Source organism: Leuresthes tenuis, unplaced genomic scaffold (assembly GCF_036924035.1).
Source record: "Leuresthes tenuis unplaced genomic scaffold, fLeuTen1.0.hap1 SCAF_15, whole genome shotgun sequence".
In the NCBI taxonomy this organism is placed as follows: Eukaryota; Metazoa; Chordata; class Actinopteri; order Atheriniformes; family Atherinopsidae; genus Leuresthes; species Leuresthes tenuis.
In genome coordinates this window covers 29483558-29503186 of record NW_027325369.1, presented here as the reverse complement: position 1 = coordinate 29503186, position 19629 = coordinate 29483558, and the positions used below count along the sequence as shown (strand labels likewise).

The window sequence follows — 19629 nt, the reverse complement described above, 5'->3', positions numbered from 1 at the left end:
GGAGGTAGAAAAACCAATACCGGCAAATCCGATATCCCAAAAAAACCAAACATCGGCCTTCAACAACCTGTATCGGTCGATCACTAATGACAGTTTTATGAAAATATTATGAAGCTATAAGCCTCAGCTGATAGTTGTATCATTTGCTGCCATCACTTTCTGAAACTCAGCTGCCCTTCAACAACTTTGCTTTCAAACTTACTTTTGCTTTTCATGATCTGAAAATTGTTATTTTTTTTCCTCTGAACCAAATAATCTTTAATTAAAAAGCATTTTGACTCAAAAAGTGACGCCAAGAATCTGAATGGAATCATGTTATACATGTTCAAAGCCGTATGTAACAGCTACGACGGATAATCGTTAACTTAAAGGGCAAACGGACCGTTTCGTGATGCAGTCTCAAGATAAATTATTCTACATATACAAAGAGCCAAGAGATACAAGGAGTTACTGTATGTAGAGTTTTCCATACCTCCATGTTTTACTAAAGAATCTCCTCCACGGACGTATCGCTCCCCTCTTCATTCACACAAATGCACAGAAGGTATCTTCCTTGAATAACACTTACCAAATGTTGTTGTCGGATTTACCAGATTTTCACACCTCAGTTTGCTAAACAGTTGCAAAATCATCGAAGCATGAAGTCTCCAAAAATACGGAGCTGCTAATTAAACTTGATTGAGCGGCAGCTGGATGTGAGAAGAGTATCGTGCCACTTCCAAAGTGATTTTTGGTAGAAATATAGATAGAAATGCAGTATAGGCAACAGCACTCTCTGTTATAGCATAAAGTCTTATATAACTTTATGCTATATGACCATCACTGACAGTATTGTGCAATAACTGTCCAAGCAAACAGACATTTTATCGAGTTCACTTTGTGATACTTTATAAAGATTATATTATATTCTTATATGTTATCTTATTTGTCTTGTTCAGAATGTATCTCCCTTATCTTAATGCAGATAAAAAATTGGCATTCTGAGGTATTTAGCCTGGTCCCTGACCTGTGAAAACTCTTTTATATTCACAATGAAACAAGATGTACGTCTGACTCATAACTGACAGCTCGAGACAATTTATTCAATACATTTTTCTGGAGCTGGGAGATCCTACTGGACAAACCTCTGTAGCCTCCACCGCCGCCACCTGACATGCATCCGCCCCCGCCACCCCCGAAGCCGCCATGGGTCTGCCAGAACTTTTGACAGGCCTGCCCTCCTTGACCTCCCAGCACCAGTGGTCTGCCACCCTGGCTCACAGGAACACCGTCATTCCAGCCTCCGCCTCCACCTGTCAACAAACACAACAGCCTTGTGAAGCAGTGGGCAGAGGACGTCAATCAGTGCCTGCAGCTGCTGAACAGGAATACATATCACACAACGATCTCTTTCCAATTACTACACACAACACAGAAAAATTCCTCAAAAGAGACCTGCTGTCATGGGATTAAATTTGTAGGTAATTAAATTGAAAGCAATCCCCAACACAAAACAGTTTAATTCCTCTTTCATTCCCTTCATTCTCCTCTGAAACCTGAGAGGTGAAAACAAACATTTCCCCAAACTGTAACAACAGCCCAACCCATACACACTTAATATTTCATTTTTCATACGCAGAAGTTTCTCAAAAGTAAACCCGGCCTTTGAAAAGATGAAAAAAAGAAAAGAAAAAATCAATATCTTTAGTTTGTTTGATTTGGGCATCAAGCCTGTAGAACCTGCAGCGACGAGGCCAGAGTTTGTGTTTCTGCCCGTAATGATGTGGGGAGAAGCTGCGGTATGAATAACCATGTGGAGAGCCACATTGTGTTATGTTATGTTTGTTTAAACACAACCCTGGCGCACAGAGGTGGAATGTTTCTGACACATACATTAAGACTTAAACCTTCAGGGTGTTCAGGGCGTGCACGACTACGACTGAACACGTAGCTCGTCTTCATTCAGCTGGCTGTTTCCTTCTGTAGCAGTTTTCCCAAGACATACAGCAGCAGACAGGCATTAAAGCTATGCGTAGGGTACCTGCAGCGTGGGACTTCCCATTGCGTCCTGGTTGGCTGGGGTCATAGTCCATCTGCTCCAGCTGGGTCTCTGATTGGCTGCTGTAGGCCCGGCCGCCTCCGCCCGCAGCGATGATGAAAGGGATGTATCCATCTCTCTCCACCTAGGTGTTAACAGTTACTATATGTTGGTCATAAAAAAAAGGAGTTTTACTTTTTACTAACTAACTAAAATTAGTTGGTTGTGGGTACAGTAGCTGGTTAGCTTAGCAAAAGACTAGAAACCGAAGGAGAAGCAGAGGCAGCACTCCAGCTCTGACCAAAATGAACATAATCCACCTACTACTACCTCATGTCCGGTAATTAATATGCCTCTTTTGTTCAGTTTGTACAAGGTGCCGGCCCATCTAATACCTGGTCCAACACCGAAAACACAGCACGGATTAAAGTGATTACCAATGAATTCGCGAGCTTGGGCAGTGGACAAAGGTAGACCATCTAACCATCGAGCTTCCTCTTCATCGTGAGACAAAAGACATTTTTAAAGCAAGAAAGCAAACTCCTCTTATGGGAAATTAATCAGTGCATCCAGGTGTGTACCCATCCATGCCGAATATATCAGTAATATAGTAAATTAATCAAATTCCTTTATGAAATGACATCCTAACGACTCACAATCTGTGAAAGTGACTGTAAATTGATGAATATTTCTCTGATAAAACTCATGTTTTATATATCATCCACCAAGAACTTCAAAAAATATCTGAAAAGACAGTCCGTGGTTAAGTTAAGGAATATCTTACATATCTCTACCAACATCTACATTCCAATATTTCCCATGTAAAGGCATCAATCCCCACAATGCATCACTCTCTCAGCGGCTCCATCTCACCTTGAATACATATGTGGCCCCTCCTCCTCCTCCTCCGCCCCCTTTCACTTGACTTTCGTTCAGCACCGGGCCGCTCTGCTCCAGGCAGAACTTATTCAGGATGGCATTAGCCTGCAGGCATGGAGAGATACGTCAGTTAACAGAAGAATTTTTTATCATGGATGCCAGCTGCCTACCAGAAGACGGAGCAGATGCTTTCCTCCTGCTGCTGTGGGTCCAACAGTTTAGCATCATAATGGTGAGCAGATACAGAGCAGAAATATTCACATTCACACATAAGCTGAAATGCAAGCAGCTACTTTACTTATGCAGGAAAAGAGTGATTTCGGTTTATAATCCCTGTTCATCCTCTTCATTGTGAATTAATCACACGGTAACTGGAAAAAAGTCTTCTGACTTTTCAAACTTATTTGTATCATTATACATTACTGGATACCAAAAACAGCTGGCATGTCTGAGCTGCTGGCTGGATGAGTCACGAAGCAAGTCATCTTCTTGAAGGGGTATGGAGAAAAAAAACCTTGGAAGATAATAAGAAGAAAAAGAAACACAGCAGATGCACTGCATGGCCCCATAAAGGTCTCCCGTCAGCTTGTCGTCTCCCTTTGCTTCCCAGAGAAACAGCCCCTTAACAAAAATGGAGCTGGACATTTTGTTGGTGAATGATGTCAGATACAGCGACTTTACCCCGGCTGAGATCTCATGAATTGATGTTTCTGCTCTGTGTGCGCCGTCATGCTGAACAGCCTGGAGCCAGTCCGACTTTGAGAGTGAAGGAACACAGTTTCCTTGCCCCGCTACGTCTGAACTTCACACATACAAACACACACACTCATCTGTCTGAACTCCGATGGCCTTGAATGGGGGCAGGGGTGACCGGCGGTGATTGACGGTTAGGGAAGGTAAGAGGGAGTGTGTTCAAATGCTCCAGACGAGTCTTCTTCACTGGCTCTCAGCCTGTTCTGTCGTCACAGCTTCTCTCTGTATTATGTTGGGTTTGTGTGAGAGACGGACAGCAGCACAATGAGGTGCGTGTAAGTCTGTGAACATTCAAGACAATCACGGTCTCGTCATTTCCGTCACTACTGGGAAATCTGGATGTGAAGATAATAAGAGGAACCACAAACAACCTTAGTTTCACTTCTGCTCCCTCTCGGCTGTCCGTACAGAGCGCTTCTGTGATAACAACTAATAACTGGATGACAGTAGTGAGGACCCCTGCTTGCTAAGCTGCACATGCTGCCTCTTAAAAACAAAACCACAAACCAGCCAAGTGGGAATACTGAGACAGCTCAACAACTCACGAAGCTTGTTGAACACAGTTACAGGTTTTAAAGGCACCCGCAGCTACGCAGGATGCCACTGACTCACTGCCAGATGAGCTGAATAACCTTTATACCTGTTCTGAGACGTGTCTCTAATAGGTGCTCAGCGTTGGGTTTGTCCCCATGATACAAGTAGTTAATAAAGATGAAATGAACCAGACTGACGTGCTTCATGGAAAAAGCTGCAGGTTTTTTGGCTGTTGCAGTGCAAAAGTGTAGATACGCCTTCAAAAAACGTGTTACCGTAAACATTAAAGTCAATCGAAGATGAACTGATGTCTGAAAGGCCAAATGGTCAAAATAAAATAGTATATATTTTAGCTAAAGTAGCATCTTATCTTTGCTGTAACATCTCAGATCTAACTGGAACTCAGTCTGTGAGGCCAACAGCCTGTTTACAATAATCCTTTGGAAAGGTTTGGAGATAAAAAAACTTGATCAATCAGCAGCCGCGGCTTTGCTTTCGCAGCTGAGGAGTCATCTTGAAATTGAAATAATTCCTTCCCACTGAGCTCAGAGCTTTCAGCTGGGCATTTCTTCCGTTCCTACCGTGAGCTCGAAAGTTGAGAGAGGCTCAACTTTATGCAAATGAGCAGTGACGTGACACACGCCAAACGCCACAATCTGGATTCCAAAGGCGGAAAAGGGCAGAGCGAGAGGAAAACCACGGAGGAGAAACTTATTACTGCAGGAACCGATGTATAGATGGATTATTATATATGCCTGCTATTTGAAATCCCCGCCCCTTGGGCCCCTTCAGCCGTTTCGACTTCCTTGGCCGCTTCGGCAGCAGAGGCGGCGGGTTGTGAGCGCCCTGAGCGACCACGGCCGCTCAATATGCTTTAGGTGTGAGCGCCCGGTTAGGCCATGATCCTGAACACCACATACACACTTATGTGTTCGTCACTTGTTAAATCACTTAGCCTTAAAGCAGGGATGTCAAACTCCGGTCCTGGAGGGCCGCTGTCCTGCAGGTTTTAGATGTTTCCCTGCTTCAACACACCTGATTCAGATGAAATGGATCTCTTCCAAAGATTGTTAAGTTCTGCAGCAGCCTGCTAATGATGCATTGATCTGATTCAGGTGCGCTGAAGCAGGGAAGCATCTAAAACCTGCAGGACAGCGGCCCTCCAGGACTGGAGTTTGACAGCCCTGCCTTAAAGCATCTGCTTAATGAATGTAATGTAATCTTCTGCAACCTTCTGATTTTCCATTAAGCCACCTCATGGCTCCGATCTGTGGACAAATGCAAACAAAGGTACGCTGTTCCTGAAGGAGCTCGACTGGTGAGCCTCAGAGAGTCCCTAAAGCCCAGAAAGCTCCAGAAAGAGCTGCTTACTGGGCTCAGAATGAAGTTTCAGTACAAAAGACCTTCTCACGCTCTCTGGAGCAAACTTCTTACTTTTAACCAGTACAATTTAACACAAGCACATGTACTTTCTGCTCCTTACATTTCCAAAATCTAGTTCATTACTCACTATGTGTTCTATTGTTTTTCTTTCATTTGTTTTTGCATCATTGTGAGCTTTTCCAACCCTAAGATCACTTCAGACCTGCATGGCCGGGTAGTAAAAGTTAGAAAGGACAACCGATGTGTCCATCTACACATGGAAGAACGTATTAGAAAGTTTTTCCTCATCTGTCGCCTTGCTTAAATCAACTGTTTGAGGGTTTTTTGGCAGAGGTGTGTCAGATTTTCCCATTTCACTTTCATGCCTGACCTCGCCTGTACTTTTTCACCTTTATGAAATGACTGAATACCTTTTACTTCTTTTGTTATTTTTTTTTTTACAAAAGTTTGTGCACTTCAGCCTCTGCTTTTAAGTGGTGTTCATCGATTTTACTGTTCAGCCACACCCGCCTCCACAAGATACCTGTGGAAGAGTCGTGAGTAGAAAAGCTTTTGTCCGTCTTTTGTACAATTTTCAGCTTCACAAGTTTGCACACAAACATCTAAACAAATTAGATGCACCTCAGAGACACGTCCTGCGGGGTGATGAAGTTGGAGAAGAACCTTGCAAAGATACACTCGGAGGGAAAAAGAATTTAATAAGAACGCCTCTCTAATGATTTGGGCTTGTGTTGTAGCCCATTGGGAATATTCCATCTATAGAAGGAAGAATGGAATAAATCATACCAGAAGGTTGTGGAAATAAACATCACAGTCTGTAAAAAAGCTGAAGATTAAAAGAGGATGGCTTAAACAACAGGATAATGAGTCTAAACATACCCAGAAGTGTGTTATTTCATTTGGGGAGGAAAAATGCTATCTATATTCAGACGATAGATTTCCTGGATCCCCCTAAAAATTCAAGCCTATGAGCCACAGACGGCGGTTTAAGACAATTAAACTGTTTTTTCAGACCATAAATGGTTAGTTCATGGAATGATCACCAAAGTTAGGTCAACAGACCCTTCAGGGTTCTTCATGATAATGAGAAACAGAGAGCTTCAAACAGAATTTAAGCAATGGCACAATTTTAAGGGAATTCAACACATTCCTGACTGTATATGATGGCTGAACAGGTAAATAATAATTTTCACCTTTACATATACGTATGTGGGCAACCGTTAACTGCACAATGTTATATAATACAAAGACTCACATTGGGGCAGGCGTCCTGTCCTTGTTGTCCCACCAGGATGTGAAGGAGCTCTCCCCTCCTCAGCAGGAAGTCTCCTGCGATGTAGACACCATGTGACCTTCTCGTGGCCAACACACTTTGCCCACCAGCTGCACCATAGGCAGTGATCCTGTGGTTTTACAAAGTTAGAGAGATCCTTAAGATGACACTTATCTTAAGAATAGAGTGCTACCGTTTGGCTTTGAAAGGTTGGCTGAGAGCAGAAAAAACACACCAACACGAGGTTGCATTCGTTGTGTATTTGAAGCTTTGCTGTTTTCTAAAGCAACATGAGGCCGAATTCTCATACATTACCCTGGCAGTTTCATGACTGCTAAACAGGAGCCAAAGTAATTTGGAAACACTAAAACACAAACCTCACGCCAGCTGTTTGGAATGAAAGTCTTTGACCAACATGGCACACCATTCTGAGGCACCGACATACACAAAACCAGACACACACCTTTGCAGAAAAACACATTCTTAAAATGCTTGAAAAACAAAACAAAAACAACAACTAAAACCAACTTGACAGGTTTTTGGGAATGCTTCAGTATTTTCTTCCCTGGTTGTGGAGCTTGGTGGGGAGATGGAGGATGTTGCTCGCTGCTCTGTAGTATCTACCTCAGCTGTTTGCCTAATGACTTTTGGGAGCTGCGGAGCACATATTCATCTCTGTGGCCGTCTGTCAGCTTCATTTACAAACCTTGCCAGCTAAACAGGGCCGCATCAGGACCAATTGTGTTGTTTGTGTGCAGACAGAGTGCATTTTCGGAAACTTGAGGACATGTTTTAAGATTATTTTATCGCTCAAGGCTTTTGGCAAGCAGCATACGTGTGTTTGTGTGGCTGCCTGTTTTTGTGTTGATGTGGGAGGTTTGGAGTCGTCAAATCCAAGTTTAAATGCCTCATATAGTCATGAGAGCCTACAAGAGGAATATTGATCTTAGTAAAAGGCTGCAGCTTTTATCGTGCAGCACTACGCCGTTTAAAGTCGAAGTAGGGCTGATTGCTGAGGTGTTACCAGACCTTAAACTGCGGTCAAAAGGACACATGTGGGTAGTTTTGGGATTTTGGACTCAGGTGTAGAGTGAATCGTGCTATTTAACAGCTATTACTCCAGCCTGTACCGTTTCCTGCAAGACTCTGAGTGTAAAATTCATCGGTTTGCTTGTGGAGGATTGATACAACGTGTGGAGTAGTAGACGTGGGCGTTAAGAAGAGTCTCAACTGCTGCATAAATTTGAGTTGCAGAGATGTCAAGTGAGCGCTCTATACTATAACTACTGAGAGCTCGGCAGCTCAAGTGCATGTGGCTTGTGCCTGGCCGGGCATCACAGTGAGACCCTTCAGGAAAAGCTGCATTACTCAGCTGAAAATGGGCTCCGACGCTCTGCACACCGGCCTCAGTCCTACCTGTAGGTGCCTGTTTCTGGGACCCGCCACATTTGAATGCCTTTGAAGGGCCCTCTGGTTCCCACTGACACATTGATGTTGCTGTTCCTGTAGGAGCTGAGGCACTGACTGGGATTCGGGCCTTCGGGGCCCCGAGCCCCACAGGTGTGAAAAATCCATTGTTTGGCTGCATATGAAGGAAAAAGAACAAGATTTAGTGATTTATGGAGCTCACACAGCTGTAAAAAGACACTTTCAGTCACAGATGCAGACGAAAGACGATGTGGTAGCTTAATGCAAAGCAAAGACTCGTCACTCTTCTGTTCGTCTGTCATTCATTCCTCCTCAACATTTCCCACGGCAGGAAATGATTACATACTGAGTGATCAAACCTCAGAGCGAGAGCCACTCATGACATGCATCTATTATCATATTCACAACTGCAGCGGGGGGCAGTGACAGGACCACAGGTGACAAACATTTCTCCTCATTTCCCATGTAAGCCCATGTGTCTGTGCTAATTGGAGTTCTATTCACTGTAATTAGCTCCCGATCAGTGTTGTCAGATGGACATGAGGGAGCTGAATGCTGCAGCACCTAATCTTGATTTAAGGTAGACACCAGACCAGAGAAGCACCTCTTCTCCCTCTTGCTCCCAGGGTACTTCTAATTCATTGCAGAGGAGGGTGGATTATAGGGAATTATAGTAGTGCCACAAAAAAGAGAAAAGAACAAGTCAGCGAGAGAAAAAAGATGAGGCAGTGCCAAGACAACTCAGAGGTTTTTTATATTTTTCTACTTTTTTCAGATTTCAGCAGGAGTTGTCTGCTTTTAGAACAAATCTTCATCCATCATTTACTTCCAGTATTACTCCAGTAAAACCTCTTTTAGCAAGCTCGGGTCTCTCTGAACAGGGAAAATAAAGGCATTTTCTTACAAACGATCTATTGTGTGCACGTGAGTGCCTCTGCCCTGATAAAAGAAAGCAGCTCCTGTACAACAGGCACAGGGTAAATTTACTGTGTACACGCTGTAGATATCTGGCAACTAACACGTGTTATTTCGAGCAGCAAGCCAGGTCTTTTCTTTAGGGGAGTAATTCAGAAGTTTGGTCAGCTTTAGACAGTTTCATCCATGAAAACAATGCAATTCATTTGTAACCAACAAATTTATGGATCTGGTCAAATTCAGAGCGGCACAAATAATGCACAAAGTGAGAAATAATCTATCGCCAAAGAAAAAAACAAGGAATGTTTAGAGAAAGGGAGGGTGGATATAATCTAAGGTTTAAAAAACCTTCAAACACATATGAAAAGCGTATCGAGATATGAGGGGACTTTGTCTGGAGACAGAAATAAAACAAAGTGCAAATATAAATCTGTTTTAAAAAAGGTATGAAAAATATGTTTAAACAAGTACATGGAAGAGGAAGAATGTTAATGGAGGATGATGAGGGATAAACCTTTAAATAGAATACGGTTGATTGTTATATTATAACTAACTTAGTATATGGTATATAATTATTTATGGGGATAGTTTATATATATATTTATATCTACAGGGATATGTATGTAGTATATATTTATTTATGTGATTATATATTCATGAAGTGTATATATGGTATGTATGCATATTGGTGTATTATGTAGTTAGGATATCTGTGCAGTTACAAACTGAAGAGCAGTTAAAAAGAAGTTAGAAATTAAAAAAGTATTATACTTCTTCCCACTCCTTTTTCGAACAATGTGTGGTGTTTTGTTATATCTTTGCTCTTTGTTATGTTATTTTATTAATTTCTCTTTTTTTTTAAATTTCTTTTGTATGTACAAATAGTTCCATACATTTTTTTCTTTTGTACATGTTCTAAAATAAAATGAATTCATTCATTCAACCCATTATAAGTATGTTTGTCCAATGTTGAATGTGGATAAATGAACAAAGCGCTTGAATAAAGCTCCATTCAAAACATCAGCTGTGTCTCCGGTGAATAGATTCTAATTAAACTAAAATCCTCCTTTCAAGGGCTTGTAAAAATACTTCTCACTGCTAATGATGACCAGCGTCACTGCTGAAATCTATGTGGACGACAAATATCTCAGACAAAGTGTTGGCATCTTTCCGTGAACACCAGCAGCAAGAGAAGTCTGCTAAAACCTGTTAAAACCTGTTAGGTCTATTAAAAAAGGTAGCGTACAGGTAGAGTTAGTTATGTTAGGGCGTTGGAGGTGTTAGGAAAGGAGACGAGTCCTCAAGAGATTCCTTAAAGTTGCTGTTCTGAATGGAAAGATTTCCATGATGTGTTTCCATCTCTCATGTGAATCATTTTCAGAAAAAATGGCAAAAAACCACTTCAATGTGAATGTAAGAGATCTCTAATATATATCTCTTAGATTTTACGTGTAGAGTTCAAAAGCGTCACTGACACCGACTTTATCAGACTCAAGCCTTTTAAGAATGTGTTTGCACGGATTTCTCAAGCAAACCTCCTTATTTACGGTCCTCTTTTCGTTCCTTAAAGGGACAGATTCCCTTATCTTACTAATCAAGATACCATGGACATCCTACAAAGATATGGAAACAATGCACCTCTATGATGGAATTTTACCATCTTTAGTATTCCTGTGCGACCAGCCAGAAGTAGTATGTCCAAATGTTTCCAATCCCAGTTAAGTCAGCTTGACAAAGCCATTTAATTAGACTATTGCCCTTGTCTCAGTTTACAAGCTCAGAAGGGGAATGAGTTATTGATTGAAGTATGTCAAACTCTGCTCTGAAAAGGTGGTGATATGCACCTTTTCAGCGTTGACCTTTTTCAGTTGACCTATTACATCACAGACAAGTAACAGTCAACTTCGCTGGCAACGGACTGACGGAGAATAGGACAGTTTTACAGCTCTGAACATTTCGTCCAGTTTTTACAAACAGGATGAACAACATCACCTGATCCCTTCTGCATAATATGGACGTGATCCGCTGCAGATTCAGTCGTACGAACACATCATACCGCTGCTTGTTAAGTGTTAACGTTCTGAAAGGAACTGAAGAAGCCTTTTGGATGGGAGCTGAAACGTCTTCAAGATCCAATAAGGAGTCCAGTTGCCCTGACTTAAGCTCTTAGGATGTGTATTTCAGCCATATGACGATGGTTTTAGTCCTTTATATATAAATCCTATTTTTAAAGCATAACTCTGACATGGTCATGAGTTAAAGAGGGACTTGCTTAAGAGAGATGTGAAGGTGAAATACCCGTTTTTTAATTCTTATGTTATCATTTGTTGATACATTTCCGCTACTCGGCATGAATAAAATCTCCGCTGTGTAAAATGAGCTCGACTTTTAGCTCTCCCCGGTTTCACTGCATACGGTGCAGGTGATTTCACACTTCAGCCCATCTTATCGATCTTGTTGGTCCATCAATATGAGTGTGGTTTCATAAACACACGTACATAAACCCCCCAAACTCACCACACAGCTGGGGTAATGAGCCATTGTGTGATGAGCACTTGGCAGAGAAAACAAAAACAAGATGAGCTCTCACAGATGAGAGTCCTCGCTGATAAGTGCTGTGCATACTCATCGTCCCCTTTGACTTGCAATGCACATGCATACAAACATTTGGACAAACATCCCTGTGAGACTGTTTCTCTGCCTGAGTATTTTATGATTCCTCTTTTCTGTGAACTGTGCCACCGCGAGTGTGCAATTATCATAACAAGCTGTGGCTTCCACCAGAGAGAGGGGCACTGGTGTTCATCAGGGAGGAATTGTTCCAGACATCAGAGGGAAAAAAAAGAGGAAAAAACATCTGATTGGATTGAAACACTCACATCAGTTTTCCAGCAGCCTTTATTCCCTCTGAATGTTTTTGTCAACAGCAAACATGTCACGATTCATGTCATTTTTCTTTCTGGAAAGTGCCTTGAGATGGTTTTTTGATGCGAATTGGTGCTCCATAAATAAAACAGAATTGAGTTCTGTTTGACCAACAAAGGCAAGCCTGAGAGCAATACAAATATGCATTATGGCAAACAGAAATCCTTTCAGTTTTAGAAAACACTGATCAGCGCCATCTGAGGAACTGTACGCGTGTGTGTGTGTGACAGACAGATGGTCAAAGAGACAGATGGACCGGGCCTTTATCACTCCGCACTAAAAGGCATGTTGTGTCAAATGCGGATCTGTGTTTATAATTCTGACATTTTCTTCATTTATACTGTAGCCATGATTGGGATTGGACGGAACAGGGAGAAACAACCGAGTCAGTCAGATCTTTGAAGCTGCGTTCAGAGCGACAGCAAGGGGTCAATAAAGCAAAGCAATATATTATGATGTAGCGCGGTAGTCCACATCTCTCGATATGTATAGTGAACAACCAACAAGTTGTCATTCACGGAGAGTCTAACTGTGAGAGTCAAAGCTGTAGCAGCTCAGTGATTTGGTGTCGTTGCTTTGACACCGGACCAAGTGCTTGCCTCTTTTCCTGGTTGCTTTCAGTTGGCAAATGCTGTTAAAGTCCCCTGTGAAACCATTTATTCATTTGTTTTCAGTTTCACAGGCTCACCAGGCAGCAAAACTGGTTAGCATCAATGACAAATACAGTTAGGGTTCAGTGCTTCATACACTAAGGAATGGAAAAAGGTCATAATTCAGCTATAAATAAACCTTTCCGCAGTGTTAACCAGCTGCTGTGTGTGTTAGAAGTGAGGGCCCCAATGCTGGCAGAACTCAGGACAAAGAGCACAAGACTTTACAAGCAGAACAAAACTCAAGGCGATGCAGGGCAGGTCCTCCAAGGAGAAAGTGCACAAAAAACAGGGCTCAGAAACAACCAAATTAACTGAGGTAAAACAGGGCACAGAAACAACCAAATTAACTGAGGTAAAACAGGGCTCAGAAACAACCAAATTAACTGAGGTAAAACAGGGCTCAGAAACAACCAAATTAACTGAGGTAAAACAGGGCTCAGAAACAACCAAATTAACTGAGGTAAAACGGGGCTCAGAAACAACCAAATTAACTGAGGTAAAACAGGGCTCAGAAACAACCAAATTAACTGAGGTAAAACAGGGCTCAGAAACAACCAAATTAACTGAGGTAAAACAGGGCTCAGAAACAACCAAATTAACTGAGGTAAAACGGGGCTCAGAAACAACCAAATTAACTGAGGTAAAACAGGGCTCAGAAACAACCACATTAACTGAGGTAAAACAGGGCTCAGAAACAACCAAATTAACTGAGGTAAAACAGGGCTCAGAAACAACCAAATTAACTGAGGTAAAACGGGGCTCAGAAACAACCAAATTAACTGAGGTAAAACAGGGCTCAGAAACAACCAAATTAACTGAGGTAAAACAGGGCTCAGAAACAACCAAATTAACTGAGGTAAAACGGGGCTCAGAAACAACCAAATTAACTGAGGTAAAACAGGGCTCAGAAACAACCAAATTAACTGAGGTAAAACGGGGCTCAGAAACAACCAAATTAACTGAGGTAAAACAGGGCTCAGAAACAACCAAATTAACTGAGGTAAAACAGGGCTCAGAAACAACCAAATTAACTGAGGTAAAACAGGGCTCAGAAACAACCAAATTAACTGAGGTAAAACAGGGCTCAGAAACAACCAAATTAACTGAGGTAAAATAGGGCTCAGAAACAACCAAATTAACTGAGGTAAAACAGGGCTCAGAAACAACCAAATTAACTGAGGTAAAACGGGGCTCAGAAACAACCAAATTAACTGAGGTAAAACAGGGCTCAGAAACAACCAAATTAACTGAGGTAAAACAGGGCTCAGAAACAACCAAATTAACTGAGGTAAAACAGGGCTCAGAAACAACCAAATTAACTGAGGTAAAACGGGGCTCAGAAACAACCAAATTAACTGAGGTAAAACGGGGCTCAGAAACAACCAAATTAACTGAGGTAAAACAGGGCTCAGAAACAACCAAATTAACTGAGGTAAAACAGGGCTCAGAAACAACCAAATTAACTGAGGTAAAACGGGGCTCAGAAACAACCAAATTAACTGAGGTAAAACAGGGCTCAGAAACAACCAAATTAACTGAGGTAAAACAGGGCTCAGAAACAACCAAATTAACTGAGGTAAAACAGGGCTCAGAAACAACCAAATTAACTGAGGTAAAACAGGGCTCAGAAACAACCAAATTAACTGAGGTAAAACGGGGCTCAGAAACAACCAAATTAACTGAGGTAAAACAGGGCTCAGAAACAACCAAATTAACTGAGGTAAAACAGGGCTCAGAAACAACCAAATTAACTGAGGTAAAACAGGGCTCAGAAACAACCAAATTAACTGAGGTAAAACAGGGCTCAGAAACAACCAAATTAACTGAGGTAAAACAGGGCTCAGAAACAACCAAATTAACTGAGGTAAAACAGGGCACAGAAACAACCAAATTAACTGAGGTAAAACAGGGCTCAGAAACAACCACATTAACTGAGGTAAAACAGGGCTCAGAAACAACCACATTAACTGAGGTAAAACAGGGCTCAGAAACAACCAAATTAACTGAGGTAAAACAGGGCTCAGAAACAACCAAATTAACTGAGGTAAAACAGGGCTCAGAAACAACCACATTAACTGAGGTAAAACTGGGCTCAGAAACAACCAAATTAACTGAGGTAAAACGGGGCTCAGAAACAACCAAATTAACTGAGGTAAAACGGGGCTCAGAAACAACCAAATTAACTGAGGTAAAACAGGGCTCAGAAACAACCACATTAACTGAGGTAAAACAGGGCTCAGAAACAACCAAATTAACTGAGGTAAAACAGGGCTCAGAAACAACCAAATTAACTGAGGTAAAACGGGGCTCAGAAACAACCAAATTAACTGAGGTAAAACAGGGCTCAGAAACAACCAAATTAACTGAGGTAAAACTGGGCTCAGAAACAACCAAATTAACTGAGGTAAAACAGGGCTCAGAAACAACCAAATTAACTGAGGTAAAACAGGGCTCAGAAACAACCAAATTAACTGAGGTAAAACTGGGCTCAGAAACAACCACATTAACTGAGGTAAAACTGGGCTCAGAAACAACCAAATTAACTGAGGTAAAACAGGGCTCAGAAACAACCAAATTAACTGAGGTAAAACAGGACTCAGAAACAACCAAATTAACTGAGGTAAAACAGGACTCAGAAACAACCAAATTAACTGAGGTAAAACAGGGCTCAGAAACAACCAAATTAACTGAGGTAAAACTGGGCTCAGAAACAACCAAATTAACTGAGGTAAAACGGGGCTCAGAAACAACCAAATTAACTGAGGTAAAACGGGGCTCAGAAACAACCACATTAACTGAGGTAAAACGGGGCTCAGAAACAACCAAATTAACTGAGGTAAAACGGGGCTCAGAAACAACCAAATTAACTGAGGTAAAACTGGGCTCAGAAAACAACCAAATTAACTGAGGTAAAACTGGGCTCAGAAACAACCAAATTAACTGAGGTAAAACGGGGCTCAGAAACAACCAAATTAACTGAGGTAAAACAGGGCTCAGAAACAACCAAATTAACTGAGGTAAAACAGGGCTCAGAAACAACCAAATTAACTGAGGTAAAACTGGGCTCAGAAACAACCAAATTAACTGAGGTAAAACGGGGCTCAGAAACAACCAAATTAACTGAGGTAAAACAGGGCTCAGAAACAACCAAATTAACTGAGGTAAAACAGGGCTCAGAAACAACCAAATTAACTGAGGTAAAACTGGGCTCAGAAACAACCAAATTAACTGAGGTAAAACGGGGCTCAGAAACAACCAAATTAACTGAGGTAAAACAGGGCTCAGAAACAACCAAATTAACTGAGGTAAAACAGGGCTCAGAAACAACCAAATTAACTGAGGTAAAACAGGGCTCGGAAACAACCAAATTAACTGAGGTAAAACTGGGCTCAGAAACAACCAAATTAACTGAGGTAAAACAGGGCTCAGAAACAACCAAATTAACTGAGGTAAAACAGGGCTCAGAAACAACCAAATTAACTGAGGTAAAACAGGGCTCAGAAACAACCAAATTAACTGAGGTAAAACAGGGCTCAGAAACAACCAAATTAACTGAGGTAAAACAGGGCTCAGAAACAACCAAATTAACTGAGGTAAAACAGGGCTCAGAAACAACCAAATTAACTGAGGTAAAACAGGGCTCAGAAACAACCAAATTAACTGAGGTAAAACAGGGCTCAGAAACAACCAAATTAACTGAGGTAAAACAGGGCTCAGAAACAACCAAATTAACTGAGGTAAAACAGGGCTCAGAAACAACCACATTAACTGAGGTAAAACTGGGCTCAGAAACAACCAAATTAACTGAGGTAAAACTGGGCTCAGAAACAACCAAATTAACTGAGGTAAAACGGGGCTCAGAAACAACCAAATTAACTGAGGTAAAACAGGGCTCAGAAACAACCAAATTAACTGAGGTAAAACAGGGCTCAGAAACAACCAAATTAACTGAGGTAAAACAGGGCTCAGAAACAACCAAATTAACTGAGGTAAAACGGGGCTCAGAAACAAACAGGTGGCGAGACAGTGCTCTGGCAAAGGGGCAGAATAACCTGTCGGTATATATACTGAGGAAGGCAACGTGTAACTAAACACAGCTGCATGGCAATCGGGCAGTAAAGACGTGTAAAACAAGGACAAAGAGGGAAACTAAAGAGAAAGCACCAGAGAGGATGTGAAGCTAACCAAGGTGTAGAATAAAAAACTGTTTCAGGTTAAACATGGATAAAGCTGACAGATAACATGGAAATAAGGCAAAAATACTAAATATACTGTGAACTGACGTAAACCCAGACAAATCCACACATAATAACATAATAACCCATTAACTATAACACAAACTCATGTCTGATGTCTTCTTTAAACTGGGCTCTGTGGTCACCGTCCCCACATTAAAGTCAGCCCTTTGCAAACTGGGAAATGGAAAATTCAGAGAGCTCAGAAGAAAACTTCAACCTCAAATCCAACTAAGCAAAGGTAAGAAACTTCATTAACCCCAAAGGAAAGGCTGAAGCTGTCTGCCCTCTGCATGAAAAGTGTGAAAGTTGCAGTAAAACTCCTTTAACTGTCAACAGGCATCAGATGTGGAATTAAACTATTAAATTAAATTAAGGTTTCAGATAGCTTGTAATTAAAAAGATAAATGTCCTCATGTAAGTAATCAACTAGGGAACTACATAAATACGCATTTTCTTAATCTTATTCTATATTTACAACAAAAAACTCAACTTTTAAACATAAATGATCTATTTTAAAGAGAAAGGAGACCGTTGAAACCTCTCAATAAGGAGGTAGACATTTCTCTGTGAATGTAAATAATAAGCAAGAGCCTATTTTCAGTTTTTACTGAACAAACTGATGGATTTTCCACTCCATGTTGGGAGTGAGTTGCTGCCATAAGCAAAAGGTACTGAAGTATCTTGGGATCTTTTCCAAACGTGGGAGTAGAATGAAATGGGACATGGACAGGTGCATCGTGGATGCTGTAATGGTGTGTTGCTGTGAGGAGAGACCTGAGCTATAAGGCTGAGCTGTCCGTTAAGAAGTCTATCAACGTTTTAACCCTCAGCCATGGTGACGAGCTGTGGTACAGCCTGTCTACCCACTGCATTACGCTTTAAAAAAATAAAGAATCTGAATTTAAACTAAATGTGTCTGACTCACATTTATCTCTTTCATATAGTTAATGCATAGATCTATGCTTCTGATGTGATATGCAGCCCGCCTGACTACAGTAGTCCAGGGCGAGAGCAGGCAGTTCTCAGGGGAAACGAGTGGATGTGGGTTCCCCGGAAGTGACCCCCTTTCCACGCGAGCAGCTAAGCCTTGAGCTGGACATACTGAGGGATGTGTGTAGGGGACGAGAAGTTAACACCATCCAGGATGTCGTGTCCATCCTGCAAACCTTGCAGCCCCAAACCCGCTCCAAGCTGTCAGAGGTGGGGAAGCTCATTAAGCTCTGTCTGGCGTTCCGACATCTATGGCCTCAACCTTAGAGATAGAATGAATAATCCTAGAGATCAGACTCTCTGGGCTCAGATAGATATCAGAAAATTAATCAATGCTGTTTCATTTTGGATCATCTTTAAGGCAGCTACGATCAGTTTAAACCGTCAGATTAAGCCTTTGAAACAGCACAATCTATTATAAAGTAAAAGAACAAATATATTTAATATAACTGCAGTATATTTGTCTGCTGCCTCGGGAATGGGAGAGTGACAGAAGATAGAATAGAATGAAGGTGAAGCCAGGGTGAAGGGAGGAAAAGGAGTGGGAAGGCTGGGACAACAGACAGAGATCAGAGTGAGCGCCCACAGAGATGGGGTGGCAGCGTCAGCAGGCAGTAATGTGAGCTAACAGAGAGTCAATAACAGCTTTTACATGACGAAGATGGGAGGCAAATGTAGAAAGGGAACTAAAAGTCCTTGTCCCAGATAGCAGGGTGAAGGAAGAGATGAAGGGGAGACGTGATACGTGGACGTTGGGTGGGGTTAATCACTGAGTGTGTCCGGGGAAAAGGAGAGTCTTGTTGGAGTGACGGGTCTGCTGAGCTAAAACCCTCATCAGGTGAGCCGTCCTGCCCTACAGACGTCAACGCATCGGGGAGAAAGGAGATGTCTGTCGAATGCTAACCGCTCAAGGCTGCCGCTGAAATGGACAGCGTATAACTCCAAGTTCAACTTCTCTCCCCTGGGTTAATATCTATGATAATCACAAGCTGTGAGCAGCGTGATCTCAAACCCTTTCTCTGAGGAGGCTTAAGTCTCCTGCTTTTATTGTAACCATACAAAGTATCGCCTGTGTAAGCACATTACAGAAGCGGCGCCTGCAGCAGACATCTTACAGCATACTTTTTTATATAACGCTGTATACAAATGTCATGTTTCTTGCTTAGCATATAAATAGATTCATTAGCTGTTCAGTAGCTGTTTTTGTAGTCCAACTCATTCCTTTGGCTCCAGCTCATTTCATTACTCTGTAACATTATAAAACCCTGTTAGCTGGCCAGCAGTGGTGTCTGATCTGAAGCTGTCCCTTAAACAATCAACTCAGTGTTCAAGACTGAAGATGACCCACACCAAAGGCACTAAATCAAATACACATGCTAAAAAAAGAGCACAAATCAGCTAATTAGGTTGCAAACGCAAATTTGAGATTTCCTGTTTGGGCTGATGTTACATGTTGTGTTCATTCATCAGTCCAACTTAGGAACTATAAACCACCGCACGCACACACACAAAAATGTGTTTTGTTAATAAAACAGTGAAATATACCATTGTTATAAGCATTCAGATCCTTTTTTAAGATAAGCAAGCATGATGATGCTACATAAATTGTGCCCGGTCTCACTAGAAAAAGGGGTATTTGTC

General features: G+C 41.7%; 1 protein-coding gene across 1 annotated transcript in view; it reads right to left on the bottom strand.

The window, feature by feature from the left end:
* alk (ALK receptor tyrosine kinase) overlaps nt 1-19629 on the bottom strand; it is a 398068-nt gene that overhangs the window by 30270 nt on the left and 348169 nt on the right. The window contains exons 12-16 of the mRNA XM_072364756.1: nt 8256-8421; nt 6822-6969; nt 2891-3001; nt 2021-2162; nt 1125-1292 (exon numbers count right to left, since the gene is read on the bottom strand). Coding sequence (XP_072220857.1) covers nt 1125-1292; nt 2021-2162; nt 2891-3001; nt 6822-6969; nt 8256-8421 — 735 coding nt within the window. The remainder of the gene's footprint in view (nt 1-1124; nt 1293-2020; nt 2163-2890; nt 3002-6821; nt 6970-8255; nt 8422-19629) is intronic.